Source organism: Salmo trutta, chromosome 34, assembly GCF_901001165.1.
Source record: "Salmo trutta chromosome 34, fSalTru1.1, whole genome shotgun sequence".
NCBI classification, from domain to species: domain Eukaryota; kingdom Metazoa; phylum Chordata; class Actinopteri; order Salmoniformes; family Salmonidae; genus Salmo; species Salmo trutta.
Window position 1 is genome coordinate 15,356,668 of NC_042990.1, and position 24,338 is coordinate 15,381,005.

The following is a 24,338-nucleotide window of genomic DNA, read 5'->3' on the forward strand; positions in this document are numbered from 1 at the left end:
CATTGTAAATAAGAATTTGTTCTTAACTGACTTACCTAGTTAAATAAGGTTAAATAAAGGTTAAATTTAAAAAAATATAAAAAACTGAACAAAATACAAACAACATGTAAAGTGTTGGTCCCATGTTTCATGAGCTGAAATAAAAATCCCAGAAATGTTCCATATGCACAAAAAGCTTATTTCTCTCAAAGTTTGTGCACAAATTTGTTTACATCCCTGTTAGCGAGCATTTATAATTTGCCAAGAGAATCCATCTACCTGACAGGTGTGGCATATCAAAAATCTGATTAAACAGCATGATCATTACATTACACAGGTGCACCTTGTGCTGGGGACAATAAAAGGCCACTTTAAAATGTGCAGTTTTGTCACATGACACAATGCCACAGATGTCTCAATTTTTGAGGATGTGTGCAATTGGCATGCTGACTGCAGGAATGTCCATCAGAGCTGCTGCCAGAGAATTTAATGTTAATTTCTCTTCCGTAAACTGCCTCCAACGTCATTTTACAGAATTTGGTAGTATGCCCAACCGGCTACACAACCGCAGACCACGTGTAACCACGCCAGCCCAGGACCTCCACATTAGGCTTCTTCATCTGCGGAGTTGTCTGAGTGGGGTGGAGGTGTTGCTGATGAGTATTTCTGTCTGTAATAAAGCCCATTTGTGGGGAAAAACTCATTCTGATTGGCTGGGCCTGGCTCCCCAGTGGGTGGTCCTGGCTGCCAAGTGGGTGGGCCTATGCCCTCCCAGGCCCACCCATGGCTGCACGACATAACCTGAAAGGCCGCTCAGCAAGGAAGAAGCCACTGCTCCAAAACCGCCATTAAAAAAAGCCAGACTACGGTTTGCAACTGCACATGGGGACAAAGATCGTACTTTTTGGAGAAATGTCCTCTCGTCTGATGAAAGAAAAATAGAACTGTTTGGCCATAATGATCATCGTTAACTTTGGAGGAAAAAGGGGGAGGCTTGTAAGCCGAAGAACACCATCCCAACCGTGAAGCACGGGGATGGCAGCATCATGTTGTGGGGGTGCTTTGCTGCAGGAGGGACTGGTGCACTTCACAAAATAGATGGCATCATGAGGGAGGAAAATTATGTGAATATATTGAAGCAACATCTCAAGACATCAGTTAGGAAGTTAAAGCTTGGTCGCAAATGCGTCTTCCAAATGGACAATGACCCCAAGCATACTTCAAAAGTGGTGGCAAAATGGCTTAAGGACAAACAAAGTCAAGGTATTGGAGTGGCCATCACAAAACACTGACCTCAATCCCATGTAAAATTTGTGGGCAGAACTGAAAAGGCGTGTGCGAGCAAGGAGGCCTAGAACCTGACTCAGTTACACCAGCTCTATCAGGAGGAATGGGCCAAAATTCAACGTATTGTGGGAAGCTTGTGGAAGTCTATCCAAAACGTTTGACCCAAGTTAAACAATTTAAAGGCAATGCTACCAAATACTAATTGAGTGTATGTAAACTGACCCACTGGGAATGTGATGAAAGAAATAAAAGCTGAAATAAATCATTCTCTCTACTATTATTCTGACATTCCACATTCTTAAAATAAAGTGGTGATCCTAACTGACCTAAGACAGGGAATTTTTACTAGGATTTAATGTCAGGAATTGTGAAAAACTGAGTTTAAATGTATTTGGCTAAGGTGTATGTAAACTTCCGACTTCAACTGTATACAGATAAATAAATACAGAAAAAAGAAACAAAAGGCATTTTAACCGAGTCTGGTACAAAGAGAAGATTCATATGGGAAACAAGCCTATATACCGAGTTCCCAATTCCATGTCAGAATGATTCAAGAGTGTTTTACAATTGATCATGGTTCTCATGGGGTACAATGTCGGGTTGAATGGCGGGAACCCGGTTTCTGAGATTTACCGGGATTTATCATCCAAAACCACTCCCTTTTCCCGGGATAAATTACTGCGAGCAACCAATATATTATAATAAGTTATTTATATGAACAGCATGGCGTGAAATGGAACTGTTAAATGATATGCAATGTCTCAATCTGGCTTATCTACGGCCTCTACACGATGAATCAACGCTCAGGTTAGGGACAGACCCATCTCAGTATAGAGCGTAGTTCACAACGCATCTAGACCTATCATCTCATCATGGTAACTTTTTTTCTTGTGACAGGTAGGCATACATTTGCTGCAGCGTATTCTGTATTACAGTAATATAAATACCAAATGCGCTTCCAATTTACCCATATCAATTTGGCTTCACCTTGTTTTTATTGCAGCAGCAGATTATTAAAACAGCCTATCACTCGAATATTGTTGCTTTAAATCAGTGCACGGGCGAGCACTCTCTCGCAGTCTTTCTCTCTCTCCATCACTCCATTCAAATTGCATCCAAAATTGATAATCCTGTTCTAGACTGATATATAGCCCTATATATAGATGTCCTAGCCAGTGGCGATTTTAGCATGTAAATCTTTTTTGTTTGTTTATGCTTGACAGCAAAGCCACTACACAACACAACACAATACAAAAAAATACATTGGCATTATTACTGGCACTATTACGGTGACAAACGATGCCCACAAACAGCACCATGGAGGGAATCCTTACCACTGCTACACCTGGCTATCAGCAGAGCCTTGTCTGGCAGCGAAACAGTTCATTTGCTTTCTACCTTTAAAAAAAAAACATAACTGATATGGCTGACTTGCTACTGACAATTGAGATGTACAAACTATGGTATAAGGGGATGGCGAGTGGATAAGAGGCAATCTGTAATTTCGATTAAGACATCAATGAGCGAGCTAGGATGGACGTAGTCAATATAACTATTTGTTTTATTTTTTAAATGTACAGTGACAGAATTCAGAACATGGGCCATTCTTACATTATTCTCCCTGGACACCAAGTCAGAACTGTAGGATAAATAAATGGGGCATATAAGCAAACAATGAAAGCTCTTACAATCTTAAATGATTTGTAACACTTTTGGATTGGAGACGTAGCGGGGTCAGGCGCAGGACACAGATTGAGTTCAAAACAGTCTTGTTTACTCAAAAAACTAAGTCAAAATCTCCAACAGCAAAATAACAGGGTGAGGAGAAACACCTCCAACAACCACTGACAAAGAACAATCACGGACAAAACAGAAATGGAAGCCAGAGGGTTAAATAAGGAACATAATAAGGGAATTGAAAACAGGTGTGTATAATTAAGACAAAACAAAACGAACAAGGAAACATGGATCGGTGGCGACTAGTAAGCCGGTGACGTCGACCGCCGAACGCCGCCCGAACAAGGAGAGGGGCCGACTTCAGCGGAAGTCGTGACATGATTACATTTCTCTAAAACAGGCTATATGCTACATGTGCACCACAAAGTTAGAATGAGGGGGAAAAGGACCAAATTATTAGGGTGAGGTACATGTGCTACTAACAGCTTACTACACAACATAGACTTAGTATTACTTTCTTAGCAACAGTATACATATCTCCCTGGCATAATACATAATTTATGCAGCAGTATACAATGCATTTTAGGACTCACCTTGTGCTGTGCTCATTTGAACAGGAAGGCGATGCGGCAGTCCTTCTTTTGGGCAAATTTTGTCATTAAACTTTGTCATGAAAGTCTGGCATTCTCTGGATTTATGGTGCTTTCAAGACTACTGGGAACTCGGGAAAAAACAAGGTTGAATCATGACGTCAGTGATCTTCAGGTTGGAGCTTAGAAAGAGGCCCGAGATCCCGACTTAGAATTTTGAGTTGGATGACCGTTGAAAACGTTTATTTCCGAGTTCCCAGTTGTCTTGAACTCACTGAAGTCTGAGATTACCCAGTTCCAAGTTTCCAGTTGTTTTGAACGCGGCAGTAGTCATGCTGGATTGACAGCATGGCGAATGTATTCAACCTTTTCTGGCCCATTGTGTTGCATGTGATTGTTTATCCTTTTAAGCTTGGAACATAGACCTTTAAACTCAGCCTTGGACCATACACCCACTCCACTGAATAGCAGGCTAGTGATTGCTTTGCAACTCTTGCAGTTAGCCACTGATTCCTTCCAAACCACTCATTGTTGAATTTGATTAGAATAGCTTCCTGGACATGATTTTTTTCTTGCATATCTTATACCAATAGACTATTCGAACAGGTATGCAAGCTCTTTTTTGTGAATGTTAAATACAGCAGCCATTAAAACGGGTAGTTTTAAAGAAGAGCTAACGCGCGATGGCGGTAGGCTATAGCAGTTATTTATTCTGACCCATAACCATTCAATCTTTATGAAGAGAAGTGAAAGCCTTCTGCATCTTATTCTAGTCCTATATGATTCAAAGATGTCATTAGAAGGATTAAGATAAGGACAACGAAACTTATTCAATTTATCTTTTGAAAGTGACGAAGGAATGAAGCAACAATAGAGAGAAAAGGATGTAAGCTAATAACATTAGGGGAAATATTATGAAAGGTAGCCTATATATGCGTTAGCCTACAAGTTATACAAATAGACCTTATTATATTGCAAAATTAAAATCAAATTCACTGGCCTATACTTGTAACTTTGTAGGCCGCATGTGCTGTACAAGAATTGTATGTTCTCTTCTGCTTTATCATGGTTTGAATGATGTGTGTAATTCCAGCCCATATAATACATTATATGGGTGGGTCTAATCCCGAATGCTGATTGGTTAAAACTGCATTCCAGACGGTGTCTATTTAAGCAATAAGGTGCGGGGGAGGGGGGTGTAGTATATGGCCAATATACCACTGCTAAGGGATGTTCTTACGCACAATGCAATGCGGAGTGTCTGGATACAGCCCTTAGTCGTGGTATATTGGCCATATATCACAAACCCTGAGGTGCCTTATTGCTATTATAAACTGGTTACCAATGTAATTAGAGCAGGAAAAATAAATGTTTTGTCATACCACGGCTGTCAGCCAATCAGTATTCAAGGCTCAACCCACCCAGTTTATAATCCTCAAATTACCACCGGCTAAATCTATGTGTCACGACTTCCGCTGAAGTCGGTTCCTCTCCTTGTTCGGGCAGCGTTCTTCGTCACCGGTCTTCTAGCCATCACCGATCCACCTTTCATTTCCCATTTGTTTTGTCTTATTTTCGCACACACCTGGTTTACATTTCCCTCATTACTTGTCGTGTATTTAACCCTCTGTTCCCCCCATGTCTGTGTGTGAAATTGTTTGTTGTAAGTGCTTGTGCACATTTTGACTGGTGCGCGACGGGTTTTGTACCCATATTTTGTATTTCTGGATGCCGTTGGTTTTGATAATTAAACTGCTCCGGTTATTACCCAGTTTTGCTCTCGGGTGGGTGGTCGAAGACTGCCCGGAAGCGGTGGGTGAAATCTTCGAAATGGTCCAGCGCCACATCTCCTTCTCCCCACACGGCGTTGGCCCACTCCAGGGCTTTCCCCGAGAGGCACGAGACGATGGCGGACACGGGTAGAGTGGCGGGTGAACGCCTTTTCCATCTGAGGCAGGGGATGAGGAGCGCCCAGGAGTACGCAATGGACTTTCGGACCCTGGCCGCCGGCGCGGGATGGAACGACAGGGCCCTGATCGACCACTATCACTGCAGTTTGCGCGAGGACGTCCGTCGAGAGTTTGCCTGCAGGGACACCACCCTCACCTTCGACCAGCTGGTGGACCTGTCAATTCGGCTGGATAACCTACTGGCTACCCGCAGACGTCCAGAGCGGGGTCTGCCGGTTCCATCCCCCAGCACCACCGCTCCGATGCCCATGGAGCTGGGAGGTGCTGCGCTCAGGGAGACCGGAGGAGGTTCCGTCTCGTGCATCATCTGTGGCCGCAGAGGGCACACTGCTGGTCGGTGCTGGGTTGGTCCCTCTGGGGGTCGAGGCAGCAGGCAGGGCACTCTGGCGTCACCACAGGTGAGAAGGCACCATTCTCACCTAGAGCCCTCTGTTGCACACATGTTTTTGTTTGTTACTTTTCCTGAGTTTTCCCATAGTTTAGGGATCCCCATCGTATCCCCAGCGTTCCAGTGGCTATGCCCTTCTCAGTTCATGCCTTAGACAGTCAACCATTAGGGTCAGGGTTGATTAGGGAGGCCACCGCTCCTCTGGGCATGGTGACGCAGGGGGGTCACAAGGAGAGAATCAGTCTCTTCCTTATTGACTCTCCTGCGTTTCCCGTGGTGCTAGGCCTACCCTGGTTAGCTTATCATGACCCCACTGTTTCATGGCAATGGAGGGCTCTCATAGGGTGGTCGCAAGAGTGCTCGGGGGGGTGTTTAGGGCTTTCCGTTGGTGCTACTACGGTGGAAAGTCCAGACCAGGTCTCCACCGTGTGCATTCCCCCCGAATATGCCAATTTGGCTCTCGCCTTCTCCAAAAAGAAGGCGACTCAATTACCACCCCATCGACGGGGCGATTGTGCGATAAATCTCCTGGTAGACACCGCACTTCCCAGGAGTCACGTGTATCCCCTGTCACAGGCGGAGACGCCGGCTATGGAAATATATGTCTCCGAGTCCCTGCGTCAGGGGTAAATTCAGTCCTCCACTTCACCCGCCTCCTTGAGTTTATTTTTTGTGAAGAAGGAGGGAGTTCTGCGCCCGTGTATTGACTATCAAGGCCTCAATCAGATGACTGTGAGTTACAGTTACACTCTACCTCTGATCGCCACAGCGATTGAGTCAATGCACAGGGCACGCTTCTTCACCAAACTAGATCTCAGGAGCGCGTACGACCTGGTGCGTATCCGGGAGGGAGACGAGTGGAAAACGGCGTTTAGTACTCCCTCAGGGCATTATGAGTACCTCGTCATGCCGTACGGGTTGATGAATGCTCCATCAGTCTTCCAAGCCTTTCTGGACGGCTGCGGTTATTACCCAGTTCTGCTCTCCTGCGTCTGACTTCCCTGCCACCACCTCTTATACTATGATGTTAAAATGCCTATTTACTCTGTTCCATCTGACTGTGCAATCCACTGTCTCATCAGCCCAGCCAGGCAATTTATGAACTTGATCTCCACTATAAAAAGCATCTAGACATTATCTCATATTTCTTTTAGACTAACATTTCATTTTCAACAGGAGAGATTTATACACTGCTCAAAAAATAAAGGGAACACTTAAACAACACAATGTAACTCCAAGTCAATCACACTTCTGTGAAATCAAACTGTCCACTTAGGAAGCAACACTGATTGACAATAAATTTTACATGCTGTTGTGCAAATGGAATAGACAACAGGTGGAAATTATAGGCAATTAGCAAGACACCCCCAATAAAGGAGTGGTTCTGCAGGTGGTAAGCACAGACCACTTCTCAGTTCCTATGCTTCCTGGCTGATGTTTTGGTCACTTTTGAATGCTGGCGGTGCTTTCACTCTAGTGGTAGCATGAGACGGAGTCTACAACCCACACAAGTGGCTCAGGTATTGCAGCTCATTCAGGATGGCACATCAATGTGAGCTGTGGCAAGAAGGTTTGCTGTGTCTGTCAGCGTAGTGTCCAGAGCATGGAGCCGCTGCCAGGAGACAGGCCAGTACATCAGGAGATGTGGAGGAGGCCGTAGGAGGGCAACAACCCAGCAGCAGGACCGCTACCTCCACCTTTGTGCAAGGAGGAGCAGGAGAAGCACTGCCAGAGCCCTGCAAAATGACCTCCAGCAGGCCACAAATGTGCATGTGTCTGCTCAAACGGCCAGAAACAGACTCAATGAGGGTGGTATGAGGGCCCGACATCCACAGGTGGGGGTTGTGCTTACAGCCCAACACCGTGCAGGACGTTTGGCATTTGCCAGAGAACACCAAGATTGGCAAATTCGCCACTGGCGCCCTGTGCTCTTCACAGATGAAAGCAGGTTCACACTGAGCACGTGACAGACGTGACAGAGTCTGGAGACGCCGTGGAGAACGTTCTGCTGCCTGCAACATCCTCCAGCATGACCGGTTTGGCGGTGGGTCAGTCATGGTGTGGGGTGGCATTTCTTTGGGGGGCCGCACAGCCCTCCATGTGCTCGCCAGAGGTAGCCTGACTGCCATTAGGTTCCGAGATGAGATTCTCAGACCCCCTGTGAGACCATATGCTGGTGCGGTTGGCCCTGGGTTCCTCCTAATGCAAGACAATGCTAGACCTCATGTGGCTGGAGTGTGTCAGCAGTTCCTGCAAGAGGAAGGCATTGATGCTATGGACTGGCCCGCCCGTTCCCCAGACCTGAATCCAATTGAGCACATCTGGGACATCATGTCTCGCTCCATCCACCAATGCCACGTTGCACCACAGACTGTCTAGGAGTTGGCGGATGCTTAAGTCCAGGTCTGGGAGGAGATCCCTCAGGAGACCATCCGCCACCTCATCAGGAGCATGCCCAGGCGTTGTAGGGAGGTCATACAGGCACGTGGAGGCCACACACACTACTGAGCCTCATTTTGACTTGTTTTAAGGACATTACATCAAAGTTGAATCAGCCTGTAGTGTGGTTTTCCACTTTAATTTTGAGTGTGACTCCAAATCCAGACCTCCATGGGTTGATAAATTGGATTTCCATTGATTATTTTTGTGTGATTTTGTTGTCAGCACATTCAACTATGTAAAGAAAAAAGTATTTAATAAGATTATTTCTTTCATTCAGATCTAGGATGTGTTGTTTAAGTGTTCCCTTTATTTTTTTGAGCAGTATATAAACCTTGCTGTCTGTCTCTCTGACATTGCAACATTGTTTCACTATTCAAATTCAATCTCCAGCTGTCCAATAGTAATGCATGTGTTGGGAGTCGGGACAAGACAGAAAGGCAGGCAGTGTTTCTCAGCCAGTTGAAGTTATGAATCAGCTGGCATCATTTTTATGGATATATACAAAGAAATGTACATTGAAAATAGGTGCAGCTAGTTTGCAGTCTTTCCAGCTTCAGTTTGAAGTGATTATGTTAGCTGTGTTGTTGGCTAGCTCCTCTGATCAACAGTGTCCTGACGAGTGAACACATTTTCTATGCCAGGCGAAATCGCGCCTCATTGCAATGGAGGTATCCAAATAAATGTCACAATGAAAACAGCTTCAACGAATACAAATTCCTCCAATCAGCCCATCTCAAGGCTGGAGAAGGAGAACTATCAAGGTGTTGTTTGGCATTGGACAATGAGACACAAAAGGCCCTTATACTTTATTCATGCCATCCATCTAAGTTTCAAGTTGTTATTGTCACATGCACAAGTACAGTGAAAGGGCTTTCGTTTTCAATGTCCCAGCAGCCAGCTGACTCTGTGCACCTCTGTCAGCTGTCCACTTCAGTTCCAATCCTTGCAGCTCAAGAGCGCGACGGCGGGAAGAAGTATCATCCTCCATCTCTTCCTTGATGAGCCCCTGCGCTCATACATATTTTAATATGGCACACAGAGCTATCTTCATTATTCAAATGGTTTTTATTCCACCGCTCGGATGTTAAAGGAAAGATAATGCTTTGTCAAGGCGCCGGTCTCTCTGCTAATTTAAGTCATGTCTGGCGGGAGAGAGGCTCAATATTACCGTTCTGTACAAATAATCAGCAATGCAGTATGTTTTTCATTATGATCGCCGTCGCTTCCTTATTCTCCCACTCAATCCACAGCTCATAAAGAGGGTCTCATCTGTGTCTCGTTACTGATATGATGAACAGTTATTGTGCTGGCTTACACTTTTCTTTAGTTTACTTGTTGTTGTTATGTTCATCCCAGGGCACATACACTTAAAATCAGTAACTTTCTCCATACCTTATGGTATGGTCTAAGTCAACTGCTGAAATGTGACTGCTTTATTTGTATGTACACACTTAAAAAGCCAGCTTATTCATATTTTATCAGACACTCTTATCTAGAGCGATTTACACGAGCAATTAGGGTTAAGTGCCTTGCTCTAGCCTACATCAACCGATTTTCACCTAATTGGCTCAGGGATTTGAACCAGAGACCTTTTGGTTACTAGCCAAAAACTCTTTACAACTAGACTGTCTGCCACCCCAGTGAAAATGGGTGGAATTCAGTTTATAGAGAGCATAAAGAGTTTCTTTCTTTTTACTTGACATAGGCCTACTGTATTGGTGATCCAGAAAGGCACCTAACCAATACGTTTGTTTATTATTGTAACCTATTTATTCAAGCCTTGAATGCTTGTTTTGTTAAAGTGCAAATCATGGTCTTGTAGCATTTTTTCCTCAAATGTATTTGTTAAGGGATTCTGTTGAGACCTCATAGGGCAGCATGAGTACGGTATCTGATATGACTGTGAATATCCCATAATCCTAAAACCCACAGGAAGCTGCTGGGGGGTAGAACGACTCTGGAACGGCATGAATGGATTCACTAATTCCGCTCCAGCCATTACCACGAGCCTGTCCTCCCCAATTAAGGTTCCGCCAACCTCCTGTGCTATAGCTGCCCCTGGATCGGTCTCTCTGATAATGGCTTTTAGCAGGATTGTGATCCTCAAGACTAAATCAATAGGGAAATAGATATTGACCAACAGTAATGTCCCAAAGCCTATTTTCAGGCTCTTCTCAGCCCTCATTGTTTATTTCAAGACGAACTGGAAACAAACAACCTCTACCAAAACAACCCAACTCCTATAGTTTAACCGTCGAAATGTCTTTGTGGACCCTATGAAAACTGTCACTGTGTTGACTTACTCTAGATCAGTTTCCTGATCCATTTGTTGATGCCCTGCAATCGTGGTGGTGCGTGGGTTACTGTGCCACTGACATAGTACTCCTCAGAGCCCTCCATTATTAAAAGCCTAAAACTTTCAGATGGGCAGCAGGTCTTGCTGGAGGTGCCGCACAAACAACAAAAGTTCACAGGTGGGATCTGAGCTAAGGATGTCGAAGAGAAGATGGGTGGAATTCAAGATCTGCCAGACCATAAGCTGCACAGCTCCCATCAGTCGAAGACACAGACCCCCTTCTCCTGCTGTTGCCGGTATGTAGGTGTCACTGTCTGTGTAGAAGCTTCAAAGGTTTGATGTTTCTTTTCTGTGAGCTTTCTTGACCTACATCACATTACATTGCTGATTATCAGGGTTTGCATGGTTTTCCAGTGCAATGGAGAATCCAGAGAATGTTGCTAAATGCTATAAGTGGTATAATTTGTGATGAGGTTGGGGTGGAAGCATTGACTGTAAATGTCAGATGGACATATTCTATGATTATGTGCAAATTGTGCTCTCATTTTATATTAGTTTAATACCAAAATTGCAGAAATAATCATATGGAGAGACCACTATAAATTCGTCATGATATTATTATTAGAGTACGAAAACTTTAGTATTTATTTTTAACTCTAAGCTCAGTTTGAACAATATTGTGAATGTTTTAGATCTCTTCTTAACTGGGCAGTGTGAAATGAATCATGATTAGCAATTGTGCAACACAGTGACTTTGTTTGCACCTCCACAGAAATTATTTTGATTTACTCACGCATATGATTTCAATCAATGTATAATTAATTTGTGTACAGTATGTTTCCCTCTGTAATTTGTTTTAATCAAATGACACGTTTTGACATTTCCTGCAGTACGTTCCTAAAGGGGCGTAGCAGCAGAAAACAGCCACCTACTTGACGTCAACGCAATCGTGTTTACGTGGATAACATGGCGGCGGAGATGTGGTTGTAGCAAGGACTATGTCTTCTCCTAATGCAAGCCTGTCGCAGTGATATGAAACCATTACTAAACAAAGTGAATGTCAACAAACAGAAACTTTCCCCACAGACTCTGGGCTAATTTGCTAACTCTTCGCATGAAGCCCTTTTCCCTCTTCTCTCAGCCACAGTGACAACGGTAATGGAAGACGAAGAGAGGCAAAAGAAGCTCGAGGCCGGCAAGGCAAAGGTATGATAGCCTAGTACTAGCTATCTAGCCGAGGTCAATTATTTATCTCCGTTTCAAAGTTTCTGGTAGTCTGGCTTGGGAACCACATTCATTGCTACACGTGCTCAGTTATACATGGGCTTATATCGTTTTATTTAGTAGCAGTTTCGGGAGCCCCTTCCGTGTTTCCCTCCCTGTCAGCTGTCACTACTAGAAAACATGCGCCCCCATGGCATGGATGACAGCCCGGGGGGTTTAGGTGTCTGTGTTAGCCAGCTAGCAAGACTTCCTTTGTCATGTGAAGTTCCATTGGTATCTCATAAAAACGTGCTGTTTCCTCCTAAAATGTAGCTACCAGTTTTGAAGAGAAGTATTAATTTGAACTTGGATAGTTAGCGAACCAATTCATCCTTTCCTGTCAACGTCAGGCTTTATTAACACCACGTGATTAAAATATTGAGATTCTTGTGTGACAGGTTCAGGACATGCCCCTAGTTAGCTTGAGCAAACGCACATGTTCCATACGTCACTGATTCTTGGTTTCCTTTTTTTATGCATGCTAACGTTACACTGTAACAATCAGTGCTACAAATGAGGTCATAACAACCCTGATGAATGATGTAAAAAAAGAAAAGGTGCCAACTGCTTATCTCATGCAGAAGGGAGGTCACACAAGCTCTGCTCTCCATGAACTCAATCAATCAAGCTTTGCAATTCAACATATGCTCACCTCACATACTATTTCAATGTATTATTTTAATTCGAATTTTCAATACAATTTCGAAATATCCAGTGAACAGGCACAGTAGCCTACTTTATGATGATACGATAACCCACCCTCATAGTCAACTGAGAAGGATGACGATAGTGTAAAAATAGAATTGTCACTTCCATGCTAGAGTCCCAAAAATATATAAAAGGGTGCTTGGAGGCAGATGGAAGGAAAGTAGACTGGACTGTTAATGCAGGTTAGCCTCTACAAATCCGAGATTGGAAGACTCCTCCCTCGTCTCTTACATGTAGGCTCACTTTTTGTGAACAGTCACGTCACAAGTAAGACTGTTGAATAAACTTCATTTGATTGTACTTCGCCTGTTGTCTGCTGATTTTGTCCATATGTAGGAGGTAATCTGAGACAATATCCACAGAGTAGTGTTATTAACACGACTTTCTGTACGCTGGTCTGTATGTCGGTTTGTATTTTCAATGCTGACGAAATTCGCACACGATTTGCATATGTCAACAATGGCAGAGTTTAACTGAAGCACACACCAAAATTTGTCCCACGCAATGGGCTAGCAAATTTCACAAGCCCTTCCAGCTGATTGCGAGGGAACGTGCTTTGGTCAACAATATTAGGCTATTTGTTTACATATTGTGCATCATGTGAAATGCATCGGGAGATGGAAAATACAAGCAACAGAACCTACTGGCGCTGCAAGGAAGTTGAGTAAACAACACTTTCCTGTGGTTACCCTATCTCGACTTCCTACTGCCAAAAGGACCAACAGCATGGACAATTGGTAATGTGCATTTAAAAATGATTGTATTCAACATTCTGGCTTGTAGAGACTATTGCATAATTTTTACAGCGACTTCTTTTAGACTGATATCCATGGAGTAAGCATGGTAACAGTCGAATGTTTAGACAAACTGAAAGTCCTTTCAGAATTTGAGGTTACCGACCTTTGCAGTGTCATTCCCCTGCCTTAGTTCCTTAACGAGCTTACGCCCTAATGCACAATACCTTGACTTGGCACCTCTCCACCATGCCACTAGAGGTTTATTTTGAGTCGTGAATCGATCTATTTTGAGCCAGTAGTATTTATTCAGTATTTGAAGGCTTGATGCTATTGAAAGGGAAAACACTTTTTGTGTCACCACACCTGAAACTATTTTGTAACGCGCAAATTAAAACTAGACTGTCTCAATAATCAACTAGCAAGGCTATATTTAAATGCTCAGTAACGTTAGCAGTAAGGCGCCACTACATCCTGGGGTTTGATCCCAGGCTGTCACAAACGACCATGACTGGGAGCCCCATAGGGGGGCGCACAATTGGGCCAGCGCCGTCCGAGTTAAGGGAGGGTTTGGCCAGAGGGGGGCTTTCCTTGGCTCATCATGCTCTAGCGACTCCTTGTGAACAATGATTCCCCCAACTCATTGGTGCGGCTGACTTACGGGTTTAGCGAGCAGTCTCTTAAGAAGTAGGCGGCCAGGCGTTTGGAGGACACAAGTCTCGACCTTTGCCTCTCCCAAGGCAATTGAAGTTGCAGCGATGAGACAAGGTTGTAACTAGCAATGGGAGAAAATAAGTTAAACTACTTAATAAAATAAGAAATGCTTCAGAGTGGTTGCAAAGGTATAGGTCTAGGCCATCTAGGAGTCAAAGAAATGTACTGACTATGGGAGATTCTCAATTGGGAAAAGTCCGTCCTCTCCTCGACTCCTTTGTCCTCCTCTCCTCCGTGTCCCGGAAAACAATAAGTGGTCAAATGGTCGAGGAGTGTGTTAATTCGTTAGGGCTCTCCCCTCTTCGATTACCTGCTTCGGGAGAGGATACACAAGAGTATCCTCCTGGCAGCTAGCGCGGAAGTGTTTAAAAAATCTTTGAACCAGTTGTTTTCTCGAAAGCATTTCAAAACGATACACTACTTATGCTTTTATCTATACTGAACAAAAATATAAAAACGCAACCTACAACAATTTCAACTATTTTACGGTTCATTTAAGGAAATCAGTCAATTGAAATTAATTAGGCCCTAATCTATGGATTTTACATGGGTGGGCAGGAGCACTGCCATGGGTGGGCCTGGGAGGGCATGGGCCCACCCACTTGGGAGCAAGGCCCACACACTGGGGAGCCAGGCCCAGCCAATCAGAAGAAAAAAAAATCCCAATAAAAGGGCTTTGTTACAGACAGAAATACTCAGTTTCATCAGCTGTCCGAAGTGGCTGGTGTCAGACCACTGTCAGGCTTGTGTCAGGTCCTATGCTGGCGTGGTTACATGTGGTCTGTGGTTGTAGGCCAGTTGGACATTCTGCCAAATTCTCTAAAACAATGTTGGAGGCAGCTTATGGTAGAGAAATGAACATTCAATTCTCTGGCAACATCTCTGGTGGACATTATGGTAGTCAGCATGACAATTGTACGCCCCCCTCAACTTGAGACATCTTTGGCATTATGTTGTGACAAAACTGCAACTTTTAGTTTCCTTTTATTGTCCTCAGCACCAGGTGCACCTGTGTAATGATCATGCTGTTTAATCAGCTTCTAGATATGCCACACATTTCAGGTGGATAGATTATCTTTGCAAAGGAGAAATGTTCACTAACAGGGATGTGCACAACATTTGAGAGAAATAAGCTTTGTGTGCGTATGGAGCATTTCTGGGATCTTTTATTTCTGCTCATGAAACATGGGACCAACACTTATCTTGCGTTTTTATATTTTTGTTCAGTGTATAAAATGTTTTGGACAACTAGCTAAATGAGTTATCACTTTACGCATTTATTTTAGGATTCCATCCCTGTAAACATAGTTTGCCTGATAACATGCGAGTGGAGGAGGAGTCTCATTTCATACAAGCACAACACCACTCCGGCTGCCGTGGACTGGTGTATCCCTGCTACAAACCAACATGCATGGCATTTATACAGTGGGCAAATTTCAAGCTGCTTGATTTGATGTGTTGAACTCCTATTGTGTAAATATTACCTTGGAGGTATTAGGCCTTTTTGTATCACTGACCTTTCCTAGCTCATTTAAATTAAATAGCGCTAGGCTACTCGTTAAACACACGTGCTTATCTAACATATGTTCAGCAAATGTGTCTTTAAATAAATAGACAAACAGTAGAGTAGTATCAAATACATTTCTTCTTGTTCTGCACTATGCTGTGACTTAGCAGGCCCCACAATCAGATTGAATGATTTTCTATGGAAAGGGGGGCATTGCTACTAATGTTAGCGCTATCTGTTCCCGTAGACTTCCAGTAATTGAGACTGTCTATTTAAAAGTGTGTCTCGGCAGAAATATTTAATTGTTAAAAACCTTTTTTATAAATTCTAAATTAGTATAGGGAAAGCACTGAACTCCAAGACCTTGAATTCCTTCAAATTAAATTTGATGGTAATCAACCTAAGTGGAGGCTCAAATATATTCCATATTCTTGAGTGTGTGATCTTCAATCAAGCAGGACGTTTTCCTTTTGCGTGCCATCATTTAATCTGTGAATGCACACTGTCATGACGGCCTGTGGGTAGGTTTATGACCCCCCATAAATACCTTTTTCCCTTTTCTCTCTCTTGACTCCACAGAAGGACTCTTGAAAATCCTTTGGTTAACATAGTCTGTGAACATCAAAAGGTGGGGGGAAGGAACCATATTTCGGTAATCCAACCAGTTGAAAATATGCGTTGGTACTTAATGAATATGATGCCAGATCAGTTGGCGTCTGAGACATTCTTACTAATGATAGGATGACAAACTGTATCTTGGAAAGTCTACACATTATAGTTAGCAGATTCACATGGAATTGTTGTGCAATTTAAATGTTTAAATATGAAACTATTTGTGTTCATATCTCTGCAGACTTTGAGTTGCCTATAGGCAATTGGGCAAAATAATAGGCCTACACTTGATTTATGCTACATTATTGCATGCTAAATGTTTGTGATCAGTGATAAATGAGAAAACAACAATAGATGAGCTTATACCACCTCCACTTATTTTCCCAGTCAAAAACCAATTAACCAAATAGCCTATACAGACAGATTCAGTGAAAACAAATCACATTGATTGATTATCAGACAAGTCAGTGAATTCATAGGCTTTTGGTCAGGAGTAGCCCTAGGCTACCAAGCAACTGCGAGTGAAGAGTAAAATAATCCACTTGTTAAACTACATAACATGCTGGCACAATTTTCTAATACATGAGCCAACTAGACAAGATGATCATGAGCAGCACTCCCCTTAACTTAGCTAATGTTTCCCCAACCTAATTGTAGCCTAACCAATATCCAAACGGAGATTCAGTGAAAACTAAAATCGGACATTATTGATTTATCAAGATGAATCCCCACCCTTGTCTCAAAGCAGCGCGATGGCGCTGTCCCAATCAAAACAGTGCTGAAATGATCAAGTTGACCACGTGTGGGTAGGCTATTGCTTCAAATTTATTACAAGGATTGGATGACTTTGGGAGATTCATTAAGCAACAATTTGATACAGGCCTTCAATTGCGTTAGCCTACTTTATTCATCATCATCATTCAGTGATATTTATTCCCTCAGTAATTCTTTATTGATTCATCCAGTTGTGGTTAAGAAAACAGTGCATGCTTAGTAGGGGCTATGCGAAGAGAGAAACTTTGTGAGGCATGTCACTTTGTCTAACTGCCAGGATGGTAACATGGCGCTGCCTAGCAACCATCAAGAGTTAAAGAGCGTAGTGCCTGCCAATGCCACCTCAGCATTGCGCCTACGTTTCATACTAACCCAAAGGCAGAACTTTACCAAAATGCTAACCAGGTTGTTTGGCGGAAATTACAGTTTTGGCTTTGATACTTGCCTAACCTTTCAGATATACAGAAAAGGTGGAAAATGTTAACATTATGGTAAAGTTGGCAGAAAAACATCTTGATATGAAAGGCATATAGGTCATGAGGTGGCTTTGAATTTGCCATAACCCCCTACCCTTTTCAGATATTTGAAAAAGCTTGTATAATAAAGCAGGCATGGTAAATTAGTGCGATTTTTGGTCTGTGTATGAAAGTGATTTCCTTACCAATGCTATCCCTCACAGTTATGATGCCTCACCTGAAGGAATTTGAACTCCAATGACTTCAATAGAAATGTTTTGATGTTGGCTTCCATGGGGGCTGTTGCAGGTTCCTCTGCACCCCGCCATCAACATTTTGTTTTTAGGGAAAACATTGCCAATGCCTTACTTTTCCTATTTCCCATTCACCCAGGTGGCTTTATCAAACCTCATGGGTTTTACTGAGCATGTAGCCTAGCGTTGTAGTGAATTCCATTCCATCTTTCTGCACCTTCAACAATAACAGCCAGGTCGATATGCATTTGATTTAAAGTGTGTACTTTTCACAAATGAAACAACATGAACATCCTACAGTCAAGTCAACCCCTCTGCTCCATGGTATTGTAATTGTGCCTCAACAGCTTCTCCTTTCACCATTTTCTTGCACGTCCTAATATTATGCTAAATATTTAAAGGACTGGAGCCATTATGTAGTAAGTTTGTGGCTGAGGAGAATCATAAAACCCACCATTTCATATGTTCTCTGGAGCACAGAGGCCCAAAAGGCTCTCACTTAAAAATAATACAGAAGAGCCTCTCCACAGTCTGCAATGGAGAACTGTTGGAAACATGAGATGTCTAATTTATTTTATTTCAATTGCAATACTGGCCTTTTTAGATCATTGACATGTTTTATTTTTTGCCCCTATTAGACTTTGCTGCCTGTAGCCTATGCTTTTTTTGATGGTGTCGGAATCACTATGTGTCATGACTGTGTTGACATGCCAACATGTGATTGTCGCAGCAGCAGTCACGATGGCTGTTGGGCTTTGTGCCAGCAACAGCAAGTGGCTTACCTCGTCACTGGAACGACACTAATCGTGCTTTAGAGCTCTGACACAGCCCATTTGACTGTTCACGTAAATGGAGTTTAGGGCTTGTTGATTTTATTCATCAGGGATTTTTCTGCCATTGAAATCCTTGGGCGGGCCGCCTAAGCGTTTTTTTTTTTGCATGGCCTAAGTCCAAACAGGGCAAAAAAATATATACACTACCTACCGTTCAAAAGTTTTTAATTTTTTTTTTTTTAAAGAGAAGCAAAAAAAATGTGTCCATTAAAATAACATCAAATTGATCAGAAATACAGTGTAGACATTGTTAATGTCGTAAATGACTATTGGAGCTGGAAACGGCTGGTTTTTAATGGAATTGTCCCGCAGGTGTGATGTTCGGATGTACTGATCCTGTGCAGGTGTTGTTACACGTGGTCTGCCACTGCGAGGACGGTCAGCTGTCCGTCCTGTCTCCGTGTAGCGCTGTCTTAGGTGTCTCACAGTATGGACATTGCAATTTATTGCCCTGGCCACATCTGCAGTCCTCATGTCTCCTTGCAGCATGCCTAAGGCACGTTCACGCAGATGACCAGGGACCCTGGGCGTCTTTCTTTTGATGTTTTTCAGAGTCAGTAGAAAGGCCTCTTTAGTGTCCTAAGTTTTCATAACTGTGACCTTAATTGCCTACCGTCTGTAAGCTGTTAGTGCCTGAAAGACCGTTCCACAGGTGCATGTTCATTAATTGTTTATGGTTCATTGAACAAGCATGGGAAACAGTGTTTAAACCCTTCACAATGAAGATCTGTAAAGTTATTTGGCTTTTTAGGGATTATCTTTGAAGACAGGGTCTTGAAAAAGGGATGTTTCTTTTTTGCTGAGTTTACATAGGTGTTCAGAGGCCCATTATCAGCAACCATCACTCCTGTGTTCCAATGGCACCTTGTGTTAGCTAATCCAAGTTTATCATTTTAAAAGGCTAATTGATCATTTAGAAAACTCTTTTGCAATTATGTTAGCACAGCTGAAAGCTGTGGTGCTGATTAAAGAAGCAATTGAACTGGCCTTCTTTATACTAGTTGAGTATCTGGAGCATCAGCATTTGTGGGTTCGATTACAGGCGCAAAATGGCCAGAAATAAAGAACTTTCTTCTGAAACTCGTGTCTATTCTTGTTCTGAGAAATGAAGGCAATTCAATGCGAGAAACTGCCAAGAAACTGAAGATCTCGTACAACGCTGTGTACTACTCCCTTCACAGTACAGCATAATTTCAAAATGGTTTTCTAATGATCATTTGGCTTTTTAAAATGATCAACTTGCATTAGCTAACACAACGTGCCATTGGAACACAGGAGTGATGGTTGCTGATAATGGGCCTATGTAGAGATTCCATAAAAAATCAGCTCCAATAGTCATTTACAACATTAACAATGTCTACACTGTATTTCTGATCAATTTGATGTAATTTTAAAGGACAAAATTAGCTTTTCTTTCAAAAACAAGGACATTTTTAAGTTAACCCAAAAAACAGGGACATTTTTATTTATATTTTTATATTTTCCGGGATGGAAAAATGCTTTTAAATGACTACAACCATATATAAAGTACATAGAAAACACCTCATATATATTTTTTAAGGCTGCAATATGTCACTTTTTGGATGACCTGATCAAATTCACATAAAAATGAGAGTTATAGATCTGTCACTCATTGAATGCAAGTGTAAGAAGTGGTAGATCTGTTCTATGTTCGCTATTTCTATGCCTCCCGTTCTTTAGTTTTGTTTTTGCATCTTATTTTTGAGTTTTGTACACCAGTTTCAATCAGCTGAAAATACAATATTTTTAGTAATTGAAAATATATTTCACAACTGTTTAGATGGTACTATGATTCTCTACACTATACATTGATTGTTTTGTCACATAAACTGAAATTAGTTCCAACTATTAGAATTTCAGCATCCATCAATAGGCAGCGAGATTTTAGCATATTGCACTTTCAATAATATTATCTTTGAGAATTTGAATTTACAATCACCAAAATAAAAACTAGACGGGGAGAACCCCCCCAAAAAAAATCATCTATTGATTTTGTTTGAGCAAATAAACACAGCATTAGCCATGGCAAAATGCATAGAATTGCATGAAATTTGCTTTCAAACTGCAACATTTTCTCTTAGCTCCATGGAGAAATTAGTAGAATTGCAGGAAATTTGCTGAAAAATGCAAAAATGTCTCTACTCCGCCAACATAGGGGCCTCTAAACAACCACCACCTATGCTCCTTTCTACAAGATCCTTAAAGTAATAGACCTATCTTTACTTTGTGGGTGTATGGCATTTTTCTTCTGCTCTTGGAGGTGGCACTTTGAATCAATCCTGCAATTCCTATAGTAAAACTGTCTGCTACTTCCGACTCGCAAGCAATTACAAGTTTGAATCAAGTTTTAATACCCCGTATGGTGGTCACACTCTGTTTAGTCCATATTGAGCGTACGTTCGGAGCCTTTGGGTAATTAATCAGTCTTGACTCTGCTAATGACTCCATTTCGGTCTAAAGCTATCTTGTGTAATGGTCTAGTCTCCAGAGCCAAGTGCCCTTAGTTCAACCGCAGCCAACTGAACACGTTCATGATCATTTGGAGGTACAAAACTTTTAGGCTACCTATACGTTTTCCGTTTGTACACCCAGCTGTGGTTAGTGTATTGTTCAGCCTTTTGCCTTTGAGCATCTAATGCTGTAGCCTAAGTCATTCTAGTATTCATCTTGGCAATGAAGACGGGTGTTACAAATGTGATAAGGGTCCCATGTATTTAGGCCTATAACTACACACTACCGCCTAATTGAATCTGCTGTTGATCGTTATTCATTGTCTTTCAATCAGTGCTTGTTACAACAACAAAAAATCACAGTAGCCTAGTGGGTACAGAAAACAAGCTATCTATAGTGTGATCTGTCTGAACAATCATCGCCCACTTACAGCAAACATTACTCAATGTGCCATAATTGGTCAAATAGAAAGCCCCAAAAAAACACTGAACATAGTATGGTACGGTGTTCGATGTTAATTGTGTTTATCTATTGTTGGTATCAGTGGGGGATAAGCAGTGACACTGAGTAACAGATAATCGCTCTCTTGTAACGGTGCCAGCGGCTAAATTAGCTAACCTAGACCTTTTGTGAAACAACTCAATGATGGAATGCTTGATGCAGAAATCTCTAGAATTATTATCCAACAAGCCAGTGTTTTGATTTGAAGTGCTTAGAGTAGCATAGGAATAAGCAGTGAAGACTTAATTAGGCTACCTGTCTGTCCCAGATAAAGAATGTTTGCAAAACGTTGTCAGAATTACTCCGTCTTTGAAACTGCAGATGGCATTATACACCTACGCAGGCCTCAGTCCCATGTGCTTGTCCAACTCGATGGTCCTTTGCCAAATAGGGCAACACAGAATCATCTGCAATTGAACTCTGTGAAAGATTAGCCAAGGATTCCAATTTACTTTTGGGAGAAAATGAATTGAATTTGTTTCTGCTGTGCAAATCCCCAAAGATCTGGACCAGACCATCTGCAAACTATTGGCCTACATGTATTAAAGCTATGCAAGCTAAAACTCTGTTGACATGCAGCCTCCCTATGTGTTAAAGTAAGCATAGATGTTGCAGTTTACACTTGGCCTAATGAAACTAATGAGTCTGTATTTTTGAAGATCTGCAAATAATCTGTATGAACCAAAAGTATAAATAGTTAGGTCTACCCTTTTTCAACCTCTGTACCACAAGTGTTTTACTATGATTTTAATATATGGGGCGATTCCAGCGTTATGGATGATACATTTGCACGCAAAATTACAACTTTAATGTATCACGCAATGCACAAACAAAATAGAAATTAACATTTGATGTGTGTGTCTATAGCACCCGTTGGGGGAGAGTGTACGCCTATAACCAAAAAGCAGACTTCTAAATATTAGCATGGATCTTAGCCTACATGAAATGGACAAGCTTTTTTTGGAGACTGAACATACTACCAAAAGTCTGAGTTTGTAAGTCTTAGGTCAAAACATAGATAGCCATTTTCAAAGGAAAGGCGTGGCTGAACACAAAAATTATAATTATGAAAAGATTGTCATTTCCATTATTACTTTAAAGAGGAAACAGGACCGTTATGGATGGTATAGAGTCTGAAATAGACATTCAAATCTTTAAGATTTCTTAGTCAATATCTATCATAACACATTTGTGACTGACTGTTTCGATTCGGTTTTATGTATCAAAATTTGAAATTGTGTTTTTTACATTGGAATAAAGTAGAGACTCAGAGCTAGAAAATGGTATATCATACACTATAGTTGAGGAACAATGGGAAAGTAATTATGCTTTGAAAGTTGATGGTAAAAGGGTTTTATATAAATACATTTGTAACCTCACTTTTGAGAAAATGGCCCTTGAATGTTTTGGTACCTACTGGAGAGCTCTTCTTTGTGTACACCCATTCAGTATCGTTCACACCCTTTTAAGCTTTTGCCACAACCATCTCTTTAAGGATTCTAATGTGGGGCTATGTACTAAACAACCAAAGATTTCAAGACTAAAGGGCTGGCTTATTCTACAGGTGTGTTTATACATTTTATCTGGAGTGTGGCATTCGTAAACTGAGAGCGTTGTCAGCTTGCTAGCTACTTCCAGGCACAAATGAGAGAACAGCTCACTCTGACCATTTTACTCGCTCTAGCAGAGCCGGTTAGGCTGTTTGTATGTTATCCAGAGCGTTGGTGACTGCAACTGTGCTGCTGGCAACAATTTAATTATGCTGTTTTGCAAACGTTTACTGACACCGGCCATATTTAACGGATGTTGAGTTTTCCTAAATTCGTCAGTTATTCTTTGAATTTACCAGCTACGTCAATCGACAGTTGTCGTAGTGACATCATAAACATTCTATTGAAATAGTTACAGTTGAAGTCGGAAGTTTACATACACTTAGGTTGGAGACGTTAAAACTCGTTTTTCAACCACTCCACAAATTTCTTGTTAAACTATAGTTTTGGCAAGTCTGTTAGGACATCTACTTTGTGTATGACACAAGTCATTTTTTCTAACAATCGTTTACAGACAAATGATTTAATTTATAATTCACTATCACAATTCCAGTGAGTTAGAAGTTTACATACACTAACTGTGCCTTTAAACAGCTTGGAAAATTCCAGAAAATTATGTCATGGCTTTAGATGCTTCTGATAGGCTAATTTACATCATGAGTCAATCAAAAGAAAACAACCAAGACCTCAGAAAAACGATTGGAGAACTCCACAAGTCTGGTTCATCCTAGGGAGCAATTTCCAAACGCCTGAAGGTACCACGTCCATCTGTACAAACAATAGTACACAAGTATAAACACCATGGGACCACGCAGTCGTCATACCGCTCAGGAAGGAGACGCGTTCTGTCTCCTAGAGATGAACGTACTTTGGTGCGAAAAGTGCAAATCAATCCAAGAACAACAGCAGAGGACCTTGTGAAAATGCTTGAGGAAACAGGTACAAAAGTATCTATATCCACAGTAAAACGAGTCCTATATCGACATAATGTGAAAGGCCGCTCAGCAAGGAAGAAGCCACTGCTCCAAAACCGCCATAAAAAAGCCAGACTACGGTTTGCAACTGCACATGGGGACAAAGATTGTACTTTTTGGAGAAATGTCCTCTGGTCTGATGAAAGAAAAATAGAACTGTTTGGCCGTAATGACCATCATTATGTTTGGAGGGAAAAGGGGGAGGCTTGCAAGCCGAAGAACACCATCCCAACTGTGAAGAACGGGGGTGGCAGTATCATGTTGTGGGGGTGCTTTGCTGCAGGAGGGACTGGTGCACTTCACAAAATAATGGCATTATGAGGGAGGAAAATTATGTGGATATATTGAAGCAACATTT

General features: G+C 42.0%; 1 protein-coding gene across 5 annotated transcripts in view; it reads left to right on the forward strand.

The window, feature by feature from the left end:
- Positions 1-11,565: 11,565 nt before the first annotated feature.
- Positions 11,566-24,338, forward strand: part of akap9 (A kinase (PRKA) anchor protein 9) — a 145,138-nt gene continuing 132,365 nt past the window's right edge. For all 5 annotated transcript variants that reach the window (XM_029731978.1, XM_029731982.1, XM_029731980.1 and 2 more), the window contains exon 1: positions 11,566-11,835. In XM_029731978.1, coding sequence (XP_029587838.1) covers positions 11,788-11,835 — 48 coding nt within the window. In that variant the 5' untranslated portion in view covers positions 11,566-11,787. The remainder of the gene's footprint in view (positions 11,836-24,338) is intronic.